The 12,764-nt window shown below is 40.5% G+C and overlaps 1 protein-coding gene across 1 annotated transcript in view; it reads right to left on the reverse strand.

Moving 5' to 3' along the window:
* Positions 1-10,092, reverse strand: part of Calpc (calpain C) — a 55,944-nt gene extending 45,852 nt beyond the window's left edge. Inside the window, exon 1 of the mRNA XM_076313805.1 lies at positions 9,600-10,092. Coding sequence (XP_076169920.1) covers positions 9,600-9,608 — 9 coding nt within the window. The 5' untranslated portion in view covers positions 9,609-10,092. The remainder of the gene's footprint in view (positions 1-9,599) is intronic.
* Between the last annotated feature and the right edge of the window lie 2,672 nt (positions 10,093-12,764).

Raw genomic sequence — 12,764 nt, forward strand, 5'->3', positions numbered from 1 at the left:
ATGGTCCGGCGCCACGGTATCCTTTAACTGACACTAATTTCATCCTGAAGAGATTCTGATTTACGAGGACTCGTCCAACGAGGCGAGTTTCTTCTCTTCGTCGGCCAGCTCTAAGACGTTTCTTCGTTCCCGCTTCCCGAGGTTGTTGCACCTTAGCTCGAGCTCGCATCTCGGGGATACTCGATCGGTGGTTCAACGGATCGGATCCTTTTTACTTGCAACCGAAGCGAATCTCTTAGATGAATCGTTCAGACGTTACGCGTTGCGACGACGTCATTCCGCGGGTACCAACGGTGGACTTTTCATTCAGGTGGCGTTGGGCCATAGTGACCGACGGTATCGAAATTAAGAAACAAATGTACCTTGCACCCGAAGCGAATCTCTTAGATGAATCGTTCAGACTTTACGCGTTGCGACGTCATTTCGCATATATCGAGGGTAGACTTTTCATTCAGGTGACGACGTTGGGCCATAGTGGCCGACAGTATCGAAATTAAGAAACAAGTATTGTACTTAATGTGATATAAAAAAAATATTAGTACATTTCTTTGATGAATTATCAAACCTTGTAAAACAGAACTTTGAATAGACAAGGAACTAAAATTCTGTTGAAATAGTTTTTGTTATTCCGTGACTTTTCTAACCGATCGTTCTTAACCACGGTTTAACGTTTCCCGTTTTATTAACTCTTAACGTGTACTTCGTATATTTCTGCACTGGTTGTGCTATTCTCATAACCGAAAGAAATGAAACAAAATCGTGTACCTTGTTTCTTCATCGACCAATACTTTGGGATGTGTTTCGAACGTTTCTCCCCTTTCGCGAAACCTCGATTCCACTTTTCGTAACACCGTGAAACGATCATCCACGGTAGCGATTTTAACGATGACTCACGATAATTTAGTGGTTTGCAGAGACTTTCGGCCGGTTTCTTTGCGGTTTAACGATCGATGGGACGAGTCAGGATCCAACGATGTCCTTGAGTTCGTCACGGGTTCATCGCGATTTGTCTCTTCGTTTTCCTTTTTTTTTTTATTCACTATCGAGAGGTTAGAGAACCGTACGGTTACTCGTAATGTTTACTCGGGAATGTATCTTACTCCCTAGAAAGAAAAATGAGTCTTGGGCGAAATAATTAAGAATAACGGTGGGAAACGTAGCGCGAGGTTGTTATTTCATTGTTGAAACATTACTCCACTTTCTATTTGATGATTGAATTATACCTTCCAAGCAGTGTGGTCGTCCCTCGAAGTACACGGTTCTTTCACTGTCTTTGAAATCGTTGCGAGTTCGGAGAACGCGGTGATTTACAACGACGTGGAAGAAATTGTACTCCGAGAAACAATTATAACAATTGTAACAGCTTTCCAAAGATTCTTTTCCTTCCTGTATCGACACTCGATGAAACGTACTTTACGTAGTACAAATCAATCCCAAAATTTGGTCCTTGGATCGAATTGTAACAATTATAATAGCTTTCGAAACATATTTTTCGTTCCTGTATCGACACTCGATGAAACTTTGTATCTTACAAATCAATCCCAGAATTCTATTATACCAGTAGCTATTATAACAATTATAATATCTTTCGAAAGATTCTTTTGGTTCCTGTATCACATTCGATAAAACATAGTGGGTTGTTGGGAAAGTCATTTCGTTTTCTTTTGGTGAAAATGAAACACGATTTTTTCAGAGTGTACAAACATTTGATTAAATTACATATTCTCCATTCTGGAAAACGAAACGACCTTCCGAACAACCTAATACTTTGCGTACTACAAATCAATCGCAGAATTCGGTCCTTGGACCAAATTATAACAATTACAACATCTTTCGAAAGATTCTTTTCGTTCCTGTATCTACACTCGATGAAACTTTACTTCTTACGAATAAATCGCAGAATTCGGTCTATGGATGGTGCTCAACGCTAGAAACCTCCATAAAATAAACATAATCCTCGATCCAAGGCGTACAGGAATTGAATTCGGTTTTTTAAACCTTCGCTCTCTCCTCACTTCCGCCCTTGCATCATTTCGGTGTAAATCCAATGCCAAATGCAGAACCACGGTGTATTTTAGAAACAGTACTTTCCATTTCAATGGACGACTCTTCTTACCGCACATCCTGCCATACAATCGGCCAGAAAGAGCGCCGTACCGTAGTTCGGAGTCGGTCGTTTATAGTATTCTAATTGTTGGCGTTGTCGTACGATAGAGAGTCCACGATTCAACGATAAAGTTTATTTTCAGTATAGTACACGTATTCACTTGCCCGTACACACGTGTTCCCACGTTTAAAAGAAACTCGTGAATTACGCGCACCGCGAAGAAAGAACGAATAGGGCAATCATTTTTATCGCGAGACTTCGCGCGCGTATCGGTCGCGCGAAACCGGTAGTTGCCGGGCAATTTGCAAAAAAATAAAAAAAAACCGCTATTTTTACGCGACGCGTTACCGTGAATACCGGCGTGAAAATTTTCCCCCGGTCTCTGAAAAGGAATTAATATTCCTCCCTCGTCTCCCTCGTAGCTCTTTCACGAAACGCGTGTACGCGGCGCGGGACGACGCGGTTCGCGAGTTAATAAATCTCACCGAGGAACGAGAGATTCCCTTCGATTTATAACGCACCGTTTCGATCTCGCGTGAGGAAACGACGAATATTCACGTGTTTCGTGGGGTCCGTGAATTCAACGCGAAGCGACAAACACTCGTCACGTGACTGTTAACGGAAACGTTCGGAGAACCGTTCGAACTTTCTATGATTTCTAGGATCTCGGGAAATGACACTGGTACCGATGACAACGAGAAGGATCTACGATTGTTCGAAGATTACCCATTCACGTGAAAGCAAGAGAGTCGAGGAATGACTATCCTAGATAACATCTGTCGAACTTTACCCTGGTCCCTCTTCTCGCTCATTGTACCCCAAAACAGTACAATAATATCTACATATGTCAAAGGTAAGGTTCGTACCGACAATCCAGAGCCGAAAGACACTATCAACCGTGTCATTGGTGAAATTGATAGTTTGTGTAAAGAACGTGGCGAAGGATTTTGGGAAAAGTTCAACGCCGCGTAAGAAAAAACCGAGACAGTCTTTTGGAAGATATCTGGTATCGTTGTTAACTCCCAAGTATGTGCTTTTGCACAAAAGAAGAATTATCAAGATAACTTCAACCGTTTGAGTTTTATTGAAAAAGTAAACCGACCGGTGACGTATGGGACACCCTCTGGTTCGTTCGAGCAGTCCTGTTCTATCGTGTTCCCTTGCACACGCGTCGAGTCGACTTCGTGCCTCCGTAATTTGTGTGTTTCGAGGTCGCGGAGAGAAGAAGACCCGGTTTCGAGGCAGGAGAATCTCGCGGAGGTAGAAACGTGTCGAGCTCGAGATACCTCGACCGTATCGACGACGAAGAGGTACCGTGCGCCGCGACGAACAGGTGGGTTATAACACGCGCGAGGGAGCGAGAGACTGCGCATGCGCGCTGCCAATTTCTTTTACTCCCTGTACGATTTGACGGGGCACGGTCTCGAGACGGATCCAGACGCGCGAAAGTGCGAGCGAACGTACCACTCGTTACGAGTCAATTGTTTGTTTAATTACAGCGGAGGCGGGCGTCGGTCGCGTTAAACTCGGTGGATACGCGACCGTAAAACGTTGCCGCGACGACCTAGATTTTTAAATGCCCGGCATTTCGTTCGCGAGATAATCGAAGAACGCGTGCAACGCATACTGGTTCGCCTACGTCGCGTCGAATCGACGATTTCTTTTAATCGAACGCGTCGATGGAACGTTGCGTCTCACCTGGTACCGTAGACGAGACCGTGTACGCGATGTATCGGTTTTAATTCGCGCGCGGCACGTGCCTGGCCACGTGTACACCGCACGGAACACTCTCGTTGCAAATATTGTAACAACTTTTATGCAACGCTTTTAAAGCCGGGTCGATAAACTTTCCGACAACGTGGCGATTTTTCATTCATTAAACAGGTTTCTTCGTTACATTTCCGATGTTATCGGGCCGCCGCGCGATCTAGTTCCGTTGCGGATTGTTTCTTTTTGTTTTTTTTTTTGTTTTTTTTCTTCTCTCTTAATCACGAGCAACGAGCATATAATAGCGTATAAATTATTCGAAGGAGAAAACATAAATTTCATTGTAATTGAATAAACTTTTACTAAACCTGACTCCCGTTGCATTATTCAGGCTGGATTCATTTCGTTTCGGTGGCGGCAACATCGGGGAAGAAAATAAAAAAAAAGAAAGAAAGAAACAGATCTGTCTACATAATTCAGGAGGATGTATGTACTAAACATCCGGGACGAGTCTAACTTGCACGGAATGTTTGAAAATTATGGGTGTAGAACTGATTCGTAAGAAACGAATGGAAATACTTAACCTGGAATGAGGAGAATTTTCACCGGTACCGTGAAACAAATGCGCGCGGTAACTCGAAGAGAAAATTATAAAAATTGTTCGCGCGAAAATCTACAACCTTACCGGATTTTCTTTACTTAGAAGTATTTTTAACGATTCGATAACGATCTCGCCGAGCTGGTTCAATTCTATTCGGGTAATTACATCCGATAGCTAAGACTTGTCCGTATTAAAACACTCTCTGTTTGAAACCGAAACGAAAACTATACAAGAAGAAAGAACGGAAAGAATGTTTCACCGCTGAAGTTTGCAAAGTGTGATATATTCTGTGTGTAAGGTACGTGTACGTAACGTAGTTCAATAACGAGTATCGAATCCTCTCGTGTCCAATTTATAAAAGAAAAAAAAGAAGAGATTATTCAACAGGAGTCCCCAACGATGTTCGTACACGCATCGAGAAAAGATCGAGACTGACCTGGCGTAATAGAATACGGGATGAGAGCCCAGAGTGGTGTGTACAGTTACACAGGTCGCTTAGACCAGCGAACGATAAAAGAATCGATGCTCCGTATGTGGGCGATCCTCGAGAAAGTAAAAGAATTCTCCAGGGCCACGTATATTGTCTTTTCAACCTGGTGCCATAACCGCCCACCGTCCTACGTTATCGCGATCCTATGCGGGCGGTGTGTTCAACTTATGAAACGTCGACCAAAGAGCGTGTACAAGGATTTCGAAGAATGCGAAGATCGTTGTTCAATATTTCGAACCCCTATTTCGTGCAGCGTTGCGCAATCGGAGTAACGATTAACGAGAGTACCTAACGAGTACCTATTGGGTCGTTGGAAAGTAATTTCGTTCTCCAAAATGGAGAATATATAATTTAGTTGAATGTTTGTACATTCTAAAAGAATCTTGTTTCATTTTTATCGGGAAAAAACGAAATGACCGAAGTTTGGGAAGTCGTTTCGTTTATTTTTTTTTGGTGAAAATGAAACACGATTTTTTTAGAGTGTACAAACATTTTATTAAATTATATGTATTAAATTAGAAATTATGTAAAATGACTTTCCGTATTTCGGTCGTTTAGTTTATTTTTTTTTTGGGTGAAAATGAAACACGATTTTTTAAGAGTGTACAAACATTTTACTAAATCCCATATTCTCCATTTTGGAAAACGAAATGACTTATCGAACAACCTTCATTATATAATGTAGAATATATAATTTAGTAAAATGTTTACACACTCTAAAAGAATCTTATTTCATCTTTACCAAAAAAAAAATGAAACAACCGAAGTTTGGAAAGTCGTTTCGTTTTTTTTTGGTGAAAATGAAACACGATTTTTTAAGAGTGTACAAACATTTTACTAAATCCCATATTCTCCATTTTGGAATACGAAATGACTTTTCGAGCAACCTCCATTATATAATGTAGAATATATAATTTAATAAAATGTTTATACACTCTAAAAGAATCTTGTTTCATTTACCAAAAAAAAAAAAAAACGAAATGACCGAAGTTTGGAAAGTAGTTTCGTTTTTTTTTGGTGAAAATGAAACGATTTTTTAAGAGCGTACAATCATTTTACTAAATCCCATATTCTCCATTTTGGAATACGAAATTACTTTTCGAGCAACCTCCATTATATAATGTAGAATATATAATTTAATAAAATGTTTACACACTCTAAAAGAATCTTGTTTCATTTACCAAAAAAAACAAAAAACGAAATGACCGAAGTTTGGAAAGTAGTTTCGTTTTTTTTTGGTGAAAATGAAACACGATTTTTTAAGAGCGTACAAACATTTTACTAAATCCCATATTCTCCATTTTGGAAGACGAAATGACTCTCCGAACAACCGAACACACATCGCGAAGCTTTTCTCCACGTCGTGGCACGTTGCACGTGTAACGAATATTGTAAATTTTCGCGACAACCGACCGGAACGAGTTTCTCGTCCCTTGGTCCGATCGAGGCGCAAAAATGCGTAAAATCGCGTATAAATTGGCCGCGTTGGCGTACGAAACGCGAGGGGTGTAAAATTAATTTCAAATTTATTCCCTTGGGCGATGATCGCGCTCGAGGTGTATAAACAGTCGATTATAAATGCGGCGGCGTTTCGATGAAGTTTATACGGAATTATTTACCCGGGTCAACATCTCGCGTACGTTACACCGCGTGATAATTTTTTATCGTGGTTCGAGTTGGCCGAGCTTCGTGATTCATACGGTGTTTCACGCTCGCGCGAATCATGGTGGATGGTTCTCGACGATCGTGTTTCTTCGTGGCTGAGACGAGAAAAAAAAAAAGAAGCGGAAACCAAAAAAAAAAAAAAAAAAAAAAAAACGGAAACGAGACGCGGGAATATCAATTCCGTAGGGATAAATTACGTTCGATCGCGTAAACGAACGAACGTGATTGGAAAGTCAAAGTGCGTACGGACGGCTCTCCGTGGTCGTAAACCCTGTTAGGAAAACGAAGATGGTGAGTTCTTTATCAGTTTCTTCGTACGTACTATCTCTTGTTTGTACTTCCAGAAAATACACGCGGTTTCGTGCCTTTCACTTGAAAATCGTTCGCGTTACGTCCCTACGCGAGAGCCGGGTAAATATTTGTGGATCATCTATTACACACGTACGTGTAAACCCGGCTTAAGTGTTTCGTTAAACATCGCTGCGGTGGATAAAGTCTCGAGCCTTTGGATAACGACACGTTATCCGAAACAATTAGGGAATCGTTTCGTTCGTTCAACTTATGTGTATTTAACGCTCGACTGTTGACTCTAACGCACTCGATCGTTGTATTCGCTTCCGTGTGTCTCGATGGTTCAATTTTTTACGGTACACGTCTCAGTGTCTGCGGATATTGTAGCAATGTTCTTGTAAAATTTTATAAAAAGGTTCAAATAGGAAATCCTGATCGAAAAGATCTCAATTTGACCAATTGACGTATCTTTTGTACGAATCGATACACGCCCCTAGATCGTTCTCGCTGACCAGTTTGATACACGTTGCACTGATCGGTTCAACGAATCGTTAATTATAAAATAATTGCAAGGATTCGAAGATTTACAATCATTATACATTATTCTCTGCAAATTAATCGCATCCTCGGAGGAAAATACGCGGAACTTACGTAATTGGTAATGGAAAATGTATCAACTTGTACGTTATATGGTAATTTTGTCGAATACTCGATACCTTGTTAGAAAAATCTCGGATGGATGATTTTCCAATTACATCGAAATGTTTATTTAAACGGTTACGTCTTGCGTTTTGAAAAATGAGATCCAATATCAGTATTCTCTACAAATTGGTTGCATTCTCGCGAGGAAAATATCAACTTGTACGTTGTTGTACGGTAATTTTATCAAATACTCGATACCTTGTTATAAAAATCTCGGTTGGATGATTCTATTATACAATTACATCGAAATGTTTATTTAAATGGTCACGTTTTGTGGTATTTGAAAAATGAGATCTAAAATCAATATTCTCTACAAATTAATCTCATTCTCGTAGAAAAATACTCGGAACTTACATAATTTGTAATGAAAAATAAATTTCGTCAAGTACTCGATACCCTGTTATAAAAATCTCGGTTGGAAGATTCTCCAATTACATTGAAATGTGTATTTAAATGGTTACTGGCGGTATCTGATAAGTAAGATCTAAAACCAATATTCTCTACAAATGAATCTCATTCTCGCAGATAAATACACGAAACTTACATAATTTGTAACGAAAAATATATGAACTTGTACATTATACTGTAATTTTGTCAAATGCTCGACACCTTGTTACAAAAATCTCGGTTGGACGATTCCCCAATCGATTTTCCATTTCGATTCTTACTTCGAAAAAATACACGAAACTTACATAATTGGTAACAAAAAATATATCAACTTGTACGTTGTACTGTAATTTTGTCAAATACTCGACACCTTGTTACAAAAATCTCGGTTAGACGATTCCCCAATGGATTTTCCATTTCGATTCTTACCTCGAAAAAATACACGAAACTTACATAATTGGTAACAAAAAATATATCAACTTGTACGTTATACTGTAATTTTGTCAAATGTTCGACACCCTGTTACAAAAATCTCGGTTGTACGATTCTTCAATTACATCTAAACGTAATCATCTCCATTTCGATTCTTACCTCGAAATGTGTATTTAATCGGTGACTGGTATTATTCGCTAAGTAAGATTTAAAACCGAAGACACTCGATTCTCGATTCTCGATCGAGGTTTATTCACGGGCAACAGGTGATCCATCGAGACGGACAGTTCGTTGCGCCTCCGCATACACTTCTGTAAGTTTTCACGTTGTCCCGCGCGTTCGCATTCCGTGCAGATCAAATAGTTTCCATTTCACTAGCTAGATTCGGTGTACCATTCCGGAGTGACTTTCACGCAAAGAAATCATTCTGGTCACATAGCGTGGCGCACCTCGCTAGAAATTCCATAATGACCCACTACGACCATCGAGGGGAAATCTTGGCTCGTTGGTTCGCGCGAAATCTTTTGTCCGCGCACTTGCCCAAGTATGACAAAAATGAAAAAAAAAAAGGAAAAAAAAGAAGAAAAACAAAGAATCTTTATTCAGCTCGCGCGACGCGAGGATTTATTACCAGACGTAGCGCAGAAAACGTATTTGCGTTGCAAAGATCGAACGCTTCCTCTCTCATCTCACGAGGTAAGCGTTCGATTCCTCTTCAACCAGGAAACAACGTTCGCGAGTGTAACGCGTAGCTATCGTTCGCTTCTGATCGTCCAGGTTCGTGTAACGCCGAACTTGATTGTAATTGAACTCTCCTGTATCCCGTTTCTCGAGTATCGTTTCTTTCACGGGTAGGAAATGGCGTGAACGGTTTCATAAGTATCGCCGACCACTTTCTCTCCGAGCTCTCCTAACAACCTTTGTTACATTATATCGAAATCGGATGTGGGCCAACGCCACTGGAGACTCGCAACGAAACACGTACAACGCGATACTCGAAACGAACCCTGTGGACACGAGTATCCAAAAAAAGAAAAAAAAACGTATCACTGTAACGTAGACGAACCCGTGTCGAACGATACCGTACATTCTCCCGATTCGATACTCGAACCTTCAATTTTCGTTCGATGGTACGTTCAGAGATACGATAGGCGTTCTCCGGACTCGATCCATCGAGAATCCATCGAGAATCCATCGAGAATCCATCGAGTACTCACGTTAACCATCCGTGGTTGCGTTTCGGTTCTATTCCAGGCAGAGTAACCTCTTCGCGGAGGTCCTCTTGGAGATCCTCCTCAAGGTCGCGCGGCGGTCCTCTCACTTTATCACTGGTTCCCGTCGGAAGAAAGGATCGGTACTTGCGCACACACTGACCTTACGGGACACTTGCACTTTCGTCGATCGACCCCACTGCGCAGAAACAACCGACCGACCGTGTACACGATGAAAATCGAGTGGAAACGACGAGAACGGTTGCGGTGATCTCGGTCGACGAAACAACACGGTCAAGTCAAACAACACGGCTCTAACCCGTGCGAAACGTAACGTACGAGTGGTGCATCTCGCGGCACCGTTCACGGTGATGTGAAAAAAAAAAAAGAAACTCAACCACCGAGTGACTACGACCGAATCACCGACCGACTATGCGCTGACTACCAGCCGTGAACTGCCAGTCGCGGATCCGGACCCGATCACCACCATCCTGGCTGGCCTTCCTCCTCTTTCTCTGGTCGCCGAGTTACTGACGACCATCCTCTCTCTTTTACTTCCCCCCATTCCACGCCACGCAGCGCTTTGTCCTCTCCACCCAGCAGCCGAACTTTGTTTACCAAGTTTCGTAAAACCGAGTGCACACGCGCTAGGTACTCACGGTTCAGCCACGATCGATTTGGGAATCGAAACGGACCGCGAAAAAGTCCCAGTAACGAAACGTCTCGCGGACACGTGTCCGTGGAGAAGTAACGGTGAGTTTCTATTTTTTTTTTCTTCTTCCTTTTTTTTTCGACGCGTTGCTCGAAATGGTCGGAATCGGAGGACGCTCGAGAGTGCGATAACAGTGCTTCGGAAGCAATTATAGGAGCACGAGTCGAGTGGCGCGACTGGTTTCTACTTTCGAGAGAAAAAAAGAAAAAAAAAAAAAGACACTCCGGGACACGTGTTTTCTATAAATAGGTACTTGAAAAATTGATCAAGAATTTCTCCACGCTTGCATAATATTCTATACCGTGAGTATCGATCGTACCATGTATCAGTGTCGAAGTTCAATTGTAACGAATATTTAGGTTCTTTGTCCTTTTCTCGGTGTATTCAACGAACTCTTTAAATTGGAACTGAGGTTTAATCGTGGATTATCGAGTTGGAGGGAGTGTAATTAAGGTATGTAACGGTAGGTTTTGGAATACGATTTGGAAAGTGTAAAGGTATAGATTGAAACGATCGATCACGTTATAGATGTTTTCTGTAAAGACACCGTGAAATTTCTCGATGGCGGAACCGTACGAAATTAACCTTAACGACGGGTGAAAAGTAGACGGGCGAGCGACGAGAACCCGGTGGAAAAAGAGAGCAAAAGCGAATTGTAGCTGAAAGAAGAGAAAACGAGGACCGTGGCCCGGAGCTACGGCCTGTTCTGGTGAAAGCTCATGCACGTTGACTTTGCTCGAAATGTTCGTTCCGGCGTAATGCCAGAAACTGTTCTCTGGCAACCAACAGCTGATTTCTCTAACAACTTGCACTTTGATCTTCTTATTGAGTAACCGTCCTTTGAAAATACATCGTTCACTCGAAGAACGTTGTTCCTCGATACGATTCGGTTGGGCTTTGTATTCGTGAAAGGGTCGAAGAAACTTTGATTAAAATTTCCTTGCATCTCGCTCGTTATACACGGTGGATACACGAGAGAATCGAATTGGGAAGAATTGAATCGTTTCGAAAGGAAATATTGTTCGTGTTGTTATTTCACGGGCAGTGCGTCGACATTTAAACGACAGAAACAACGATGGTCAAGTGTCACGGTCCAAGAACAATAGAAACTCACTTGATGCTATACTATCTCCTTTTATCGAACCTTAGAAAGTATGCAAGTAAAATGCACCCACGGTGGGATAGAGTGTACGTTCCACGAATGCGCTTTGGACTGTTTCAATTGCAAAGTGCAACACGGCGCTATCTGGTAACTACTTGAAATACTTAATGTACGTGAAATTATATATCTTACCGGATTCAATTTTTTTGAATATTAAATAATCGATAGTACGAAACTTTGATTATGTATTGAGAAAGTGAAGAGGTGAAACTTAAGAATGAAATTATTTAACGATATCTCGACGTATCGTGAAACCTGGAATATCAATACGGATAAAATTCCAAGGACAATGTGACGAGTCATGGATGAAATATAGAACAGATACTAGAGCCATATCGATTGAAATTTCAATCGTTTTCGAATAAATAAACGTCGGCATATTTAGTTTCAATTCCGATCGCTTGTAGCATTATAATCTTACGTCTGAATCGATAATATTGGAAGTGACACGGAAATGGTAAGAGTTTTCTAATCGTGTCGTTTCCAACGTTATCGATTCAGTTTGGAATAGAATATCAGCGGTACCTGGTTGCAGAAATTAGAACTGAATGCGACGAGAATTAATTATGTTGGTAAGACAGACCTGTTTCGAAACGAGGTATCTTCATCTAATGTTAATACATTTTTCATTACAAATTGCATACAATATAAATTGTATATGGTATAAAACCAAGATGTATTATACTTTATGAGAGTTAAAGAAGTATTGCTAATATTTAAGAATATATTTCAAGTACTATTTCATTGGATCTAGATGAAATCGGATCGGATATATTCATATTTGGATTATTTATGACATAAGTAATTTGCGCAATTTAGTTCTATGTTGTATTTGGTAAGTGACAATTTTATACCAACCTAGACCGATAATGTAGGAAACCTAATTTCTATAAGCAAATTAATAATTTATAGTAATTTCGTTTGTACCGCGTGTCGAGGGAGATCGATAGATATTTGATTCCATTTTTTCTTAAAATATAACAATGAATAGAAGAATTTACACGGAACATTTCTGTAATACCAAATTTTACTAAATGTAACACTAAAAGTAAATACATTAAAGTTGGTATTGTGTTTAATAATTTCATACGTAGGCGTTTTTAATGTATTTCACAGATCCATATTTAGGACGAAATTTTTATTTTTGTTTACCTACAGTCGATATTTTAGAGAATTCCTCAATTATATCGTGTTCCTTCTGTCGGTAATAATGTACCATTCATCAGTATTTCAGTATTTTAACCAAGAGTAGGTACAATATTGTCCTGACATTTGGTAAAAGTGTCTTTCATAATAA

This window comes from Ptiloglossa arizonensis, chromosome 6 (genome assembly GCF_051014685.1).
Source record: "Ptiloglossa arizonensis isolate GNS036 chromosome 6, iyPtiAriz1_principal, whole genome shotgun sequence".
Taxonomy (NCBI): Eukaryota; Metazoa; Arthropoda; class Insecta; order Hymenoptera; family Colletidae; genus Ptiloglossa; species Ptiloglossa arizonensis.